This window comes from Orycteropus afer, unplaced genomic scaffold (genome assembly GCF_000298275.1).
Source record: "Orycteropus afer afer isolate SDZICR_OR568_19922 unplaced genomic scaffold, OryAfe1.0 scaffold00403, whole genome shotgun sequence".
Lineage (NCBI taxonomy): Eukaryota > Metazoa > Chordata > Mammalia > Tubulidentata > Orycteropodidae > Orycteropus > Orycteropus afer.
Window position 1 is genome coordinate 2,109,294 of NW_006921990.1, and position 6,833 is coordinate 2,116,126.

The 6,833-nt window shown below is 34.6% G+C and overlaps 1 protein-coding gene across 1 annotated transcript in view; it reads left to right on the forward strand.

Annotated features, from left to right (window-relative positions):
- CISD2 (CDGSH iron sulfur domain 2) overlaps positions 1 to 4,616 on the forward strand; it is a 52,940-nt gene extending 48,324 nt beyond the window's left edge. The window contains exons 2-3 of the mRNA XM_007953647.2: positions 1,840 to 2,054; positions 4,527 to 4,616. Coding sequence (XP_007951838.1) covers positions 1,840 to 2,054; positions 4,527 to 4,616 — 305 coding nt within the window. The remainder of the gene's footprint in view (positions 1 to 1,839; positions 2,055 to 4,526) is intronic.
- The last annotated feature ends 2,217 nt before the right edge of the window (positions 4,617 to 6,833 follow it).

A 6,833-nucleotide genomic window follows, 5' to 3' on the forward strand; every position in this document is an offset into this window, starting at 1 on the left:
TTAACTTTTACAATAACGGACTAATACAATATTTGTCCTTTTGTGATTGACTTATTTCACTCAGCATAATGTCCTCCAAGTTCATCCACGTTATGAGGTATTTTGCAGATTCTGCATTATTCTTTAGTGTTGCATAGTATTCCATTGCATTTAATGAATTTTTATGGAATAATAAGTATCTTACAATGAGAACATTCAGTATATGAAAATTTCAGTTTAAAATGTTGTTGTTAGGTGCCATTGAATCGATTCTAACTCATAGCGACTGTAAGTATAACAACTAAACACTACCTGGTCCTCTGTAGTTCTTTAAAATCAGCACTCTTAAACATTTAGGTATTTCTTTAGCTATTAAGATGGCATAAGAGAACATAAATTAAGAATTGAAGATACTCTGAAATTATAATAAATAATGAATCTCAAAATCTAAATCACTTAAATATTTTGCTGTTACTCTGTTGTATGGTTTTAGGCTAGATGTAAGTAAAAGTGGATAAGGGTGAAAAATGGTTTCTAAATCTATAAAATACACATTTTCTAAATGTATAAAATACATAGCATATTGAGTTTTGTTTATACGTAACAGTGATCATATTTTCCAAAATGAAAATAAAGAAAAGTATATTTCATGGGGATAGGACATTGGGAATAGGATCTATTTATGAAAATATAGTTTCCCAGCGCAAATATGATGTGGGAGCGGCATCTGACCTCCTTTAACTTCACAAGGGGGAGGAAGATCAAGATCAACAACCCAAGGCTTATGAGGGTGAGGTCAGACATGCCACCATCCTACAACCTTTTAAACAGCTCTGACACCAACCATCCTTTCCATTTCACTGTCTGCTTCTCTGCTGAGTTCTTTAATTCATTGCAGTGCCCACACACAACTCCTGATATGAATAGACGATCTTCGTGATTATGGTGTTTATTAGGGAAGTAACAGGGTACAATTTAGGATCAGGAACAACTCAGGATACAGTTCTTCAGTCAGGGCTATCTCTTCCCAGCTGTGCCATAGGCACACCTCTCTGGCCTCGACCTTTGCCCTGTTCCAGCATGTATTACAGAATTCTTTTAGCTTTGCTGATAGGTGCCCACAGAGGCACCCACTCTGTCAGCAAGCCTCCTGCCTGAAGGCATTCAGGATTCCCACTCTATAGGCCAGGAAGCCCACCGCTATGTACCATAGTGGTCTCTTAGTTCTGTTGGTTTTGCTGTGTGCCATCTGGGGTCACAACTGTCTTTCTCCTGGACTGGGAAGTTCAGTGCATACTTAGGTCCAAAGTATGCACTCTACTCCTGGCTCTTGTTTCTTGATGGTAGTGAGATCCCCCTTCAGCCTCTGTGGTGGCTCATTTTAAGCCTAGCAGATAGCGAAACTGACCAATCCCCATATTAGAGTTCCATACACCTTATTTCCATGGTCCTGAAAAGATGTCCTGTACTTTATTTACATTATTTATAAGCTTGGGGGGCCACAAGCATCTCATTTGTATAGTCTCACCCAGTCTTCTGCTGAGAGTCACAAAGACTATGGCTAGAAGGGCCTTATTAAGTAACTCACAGTACCACATCCAGTGTATGCGGTATTAAGTTAGCCCATAATAAAACAAGGTAGTCCTAGGTATAGATGGCTAGATTAGGTTGTTATTCACAGTTTTACAGATGAATTAAATAGTTAAGAAATTGTTATGAGAATTAATATATAATGACAGTCCATAGTTAAGAAATTATGAGAATTAATAAAGAATAAACTTAATGATAAAACCAGACATGCTATTTTGAGTTATATTTCAACAAAAGGACTGCAATTCTAACAAATCTGTACCTGTTTAGTTTCAGAATGGCTTCGATTGTTGCCTTTTCTTGGTGTACTTGCGCTTCTTGGCTACCTTGCAGTTCGACCATTCTTCCCAAAGAAGAAACAACAGAAGGATAGCTTGATTAATCTTAAAATACAAAAGGAAAATCCCAAAGTGGTGAATGAAATAAACATTGAAGATTTGTGCCTTACTAAAGCAGCTTATTGTAGGTGTTGGCGTTCTAAGACGGTAAGGTGTCTCTTTACATGTACAAAAAAATTTTGTGGAGATAGAATTGTTTTGTTTCTTAAATCTCCAGTTTTGAGGTTCAGTAAGATGAGATTTGTTCATAGTATTCTATATTGAAAATCTATATTCCTAAATTAAAGTTCAGATTTTATAGTTGATACTACTTATATATTTGAGAAGTTAGAGCAGCAAGAAAGGATAGACATCAGATGTTTTCACAAAGCTTTTTATCTAGAGCAATATTTATTTACTTTAAAAATACATATATTCTTTGAGAAAGCATGTTAAGACTTGAGAAAGAACTTAAGCTTTGGTGTCAGAATGAATTGTGTTCAATTCTATTGTCTGACATAGTATGACTTTGATTAGGCAATTTTAATTTTTTTGATCTTCATTGTTTTTAAATCATGATTTAGTAACCTAGTAGGCATTATTGAAGATTTGATGAAGTTATGTATTGTTATGTGCTATCAAGTTGGCTAGTATATGATAATTATGAGTGATTTTTAATGTGGAAATTAAGAGGGAGTTTGGAATGATGAATACAATAGGCAGTTAATGAAATCTCTATCTTGCATTACTTTGATCATAGAATATTTGGAGTTTTAAGTAAAATAATGTTCATCACAATATCATTTATAAAAGCAAAATTTTCCAATAATCTAAATCTGATAAAAGGAGCTCTGGTACTGAAGTGGCTAAGGCATTTGCTGGTGACCAGAATGTCAGTGGTTAAAATCCACCAGATGTTCTACGAAAGTAAGATGAAATCATTTGCTTTCGTAAAGATTTACGGCCTTGGAGCCCAATGGTGGTGGTTGTGAGTCAGAATTGACTCGATAGCAGTGAGTTTGATTTGGAAATAATCTGATAATAAGAATGATTAAAGTATGGTATAATACAAATGATGGACTGTTAGGAAGTCACTGAAATCATGCTTTTAAAGAATGTTTAATGTCATGAGATCAGAGTGTAATATAATTAAGAAATGTAAATTATAGTATCCCACTTTTGCTTAAAATGATGGGTATACACACACACACAGAGTAAATGCATAGGGAAAAATGTATAATAATGTTCATTATTCTGTGTGTTTAGATGGATGATGAATGAATTTTGTTATTCTTCCATAAACTTTTCAAAAAATTTGCAATGTGTATAAGTTATAGTAAGAAAGCATTATGAAATGACTTATTAGAAATTTAAAGAGCAATTTTAAAAAATTCAAATACATAATGAGGTGAACAAATTCAAATTTAGATCTCCACAGAGAACAAGAGCTTACGTTGTTTCTTTTAAAAACTATTTTAGTCGCTCATGGGATTATCCCACATTATTTATTTAACATGGACATCAAATGCTTAAATTTAACTATTTAAATGGTCGGATTTGCTGTGGTATCAGAAGGAGGCTAGGTTAGGTGTAGAATATACAGTTAGTCCCAACTTACAGTGTACAGTCATCCCTTGAAATCCATGGGGGATTGGTTCCAGGACCCTCCATGGATACCAAACTCTGTGGATACTGAAGTCTCTTATATAAAATGGCATAGTATTTGCATATAAACTGTGTACATCTTCCCAAATATTTTAAATTGTCTCTCGCTTTCGCCACTGTCTAGTCGTATCTGACTCCTTGGGTTTCCAAGGTGGTATCGCTATGGAAGTAAATTATCCAACTTTCCTTCCGAGGAGTCGCTGGTGGGTTTGAACCATGAGCCTTCTGGTTAGCAGTCAGATGGCTTAGGCACTACACCACCAGACCTAATCTAATGTGAATGCTATGTAAGTAGCACTCTATACTCCTGTGAGGGATTGCTTTGATCACTTAATTTGGTTCCCCCTTCAATATTTTCCATTTGCATTTGGTTGAATCCACGGGTGTGGAACTCTTGGATATGGAGGGCCAATTGTATTTGAGTTATAATGAATAGCACTTAAGGACTTTTTTTTTTTTTTTTTTTTTTTACATTTTATCATTAGTAATATGTACTCCATACAGTGTTGCAGTATATAATTTGCTGATGTTATCATTCTCAGATGTTCACTCACAGATGTTCAGTGTTATGATTTATAAAAATGCTGATAATAAAATGCAGTAATAATGAAAACGTAAAAAAAAGGTATTCAACTAAATCAGAAGTGACGGGCAACAGTCATCAGAACAGAACCCTGTTAAAAGTCAGGGACTATCTATATTTATCAACCACTCCTCGGAAGGAAGGTTGGGCAATCCTACTTCCATGGTGATACTGCCTCGGAAACCCAAGGAGGGGTCGCTATGAGTTGGGGCCGACTCGACGGCACATAACAACAACAACAACATCTATATTTATTACTCAGGGATGCTATCTGGGTTTTTTTTTTTTTTTCCTAAAGAAAAGTATTACGCTTTCTTTATGAGAGCATTTCACAGATTTTCCATTTATTGAATCATACTTTTAAAGTAACACAATTCTTTTTCTCTTTCTAGTTTCCTGCTTGTGATGGTTCACATAATAAACACAATGAATTGACAGGAGACAATGTGGGTCCACTAATACTGAAGAAGAAAGAAGTATAATAGTAATGAATTAGGGTTGAATTGAATTGTGTGCTGTAAAATCCTATAACAATATTTTGTCATTCTTTGTGTATAGAATATCTTTGAAATGGTGGTCTTAATTATTACTACTTACTGAATAATTATTTCTGCCAGTTTATTTTCTTGTTACACTGCTGTTTATATTTGGTACTTTGTATAATAGTCATTTATATAGAAGTTAAATTATGCAAGTCTGTCATTATGATTTCCAAGAATGTATCTTCCAGTAATAAAATCAACACTTCTTAACACTTAATTGAGAAAATCTAAATTATTGGCAATGGGTCCAAAACTGTTTGAATATCAATATTTTTAACAGAATGTGTACTTAAAATTTTTTCCCACACTGTTAAATATTTTTCAGGTCTCTTGTTTTGATCATTTGAAGTGATTTCCCCTTTTGAACTTTCACACTTCATTCTTTTTAGAATGGAGGAAAATATTGCCATCAGTAGTTACTTGTGTTTTCACAGAGATAAACTCTTTTCCTTTGTAGAAATTATCGTCTCTAATTAATATGAATATCCAATTTCAGGAAAGATGTAAACTGGATGTAAAAAATTCCAACAAGGAATAGTTACTTACAGTATAAAAGGTTTGTTTAGTTTACAAAAGTCTTGTTTGTATCTGTTTATGTGTGCTTTTGTGTGTGTATCTTCAGCTCTTTGACTTTAAGTGCGGTGGGGTGAGATGGGGTGGCAGCATTTATAGCTGATCTTACAGGCTGCTGCAAGTTGAAGATCAATTAGGAATCAACAGTTGCCTGAATTCATGTTAAAATGATAGGGTTCGATGTTCAAACTTGTATTTATATGAGTATTTTCCTGTTTAAAGCAGTGTAAACCATACAAACATATAGTATGCAAAAAAAAAAAAATTGCAAAATGAACTAACTGGAGAAGCTTTGAAGTTTGTACTTTTTAGTTTAAGTCTCTTTAGTTTATAAATTATAAATTCTTGTATTATAAATCTCATGTTAATAGCTATCCTTAAATTTGTCTATTAAAGGTACAATCTGTTCAGTTCACTATGCCTTTTTTTTTTTTTTTTAACATTTTATTGTGGTTTGGGTGAAAGTTTACAGAGCAAAGTACTTTCTCATTCAACAGTTTATACACATTTTGTTTCGTGACATTAGTTATAATCCCCTCATTGGAACAGTACTCTTCCTACTTCCTCCCTGGGTTCCCTGTTTCCATTCACCTATCTTTCCTGCCTTCTGAACTGTGTTTTTGGGCAAATGCTGCCCTTTTTGTTTTATATGGTTGATTGTATTAAGGAGCGTGTTCCTTAAGTGTGTTATTGTTCACTTTATAGGCCTATTATTTGGCTGAAAGGTGATCTCCAGGATTTCACTATGCCTCTTTTTTGTATGAAGAAAGTACAGGAGGTAGACATATTTAATCCTTATTGCAATTATAAACCCATCAGTTATTGAGAACTTATATGTACCAGACTGACATAATTTTCATTAAAAGGGCCAAATCACTTTTACTTTCTTCATCTAAATGTAATGAAAGCTCTGCAAAACCCAATACAGCAAATGTCTCCCTCTAATCCACAGTATAAGGGGCTCTGCTGGTTCACCTGTTAAGTTCTTGGTTGCTGACCAAAAAGTTGGTGATTTGAACTCATCCAACTGCTCTGCAGGAGAAAGCCCTGGCAATCTGCTTCCATAAAGATTATAGCCAAGAAACCCCTGTGGGGCAGTTCTGCTCTGTCACATGGGTTGCTGTAAGTCATAATTGATTCAGTGGTACCCAACAACAGCATGGACCAGATATTGTGCTTAGCATGGCACCTGGAGTATAATATTTATTACATGTAATGTCAGTAAGTTTCTATTGTGTCATCTTCACTTTTAGTGACCAGTAGCAGGAATTTTAAAGTTAAGGTTAGAAATGTAGTCTGTGATTTTGAGAAGTTTTATGAGATTTATGTCCCAAATTGTTGCTCCTTCCTCTCCTTACCTGCCATTTGGGGAGAAATACAACATTGTTCTACTTTGTCTTAGGGTGCTTTTTCCTGAGACCTTTCTTCAAAACCTTAAAGACTTTGCTGATGACATGGCTTTGGAAAAAAATGTCCTCTCACCAAAACTTTTGGGATCCTGAACTATGGTTATGCTTTCCTTTATATAAAATCTTCCATAGTAACTCACCAGCAGCATGTTTTTATACATGTGCTAGTGGTTTC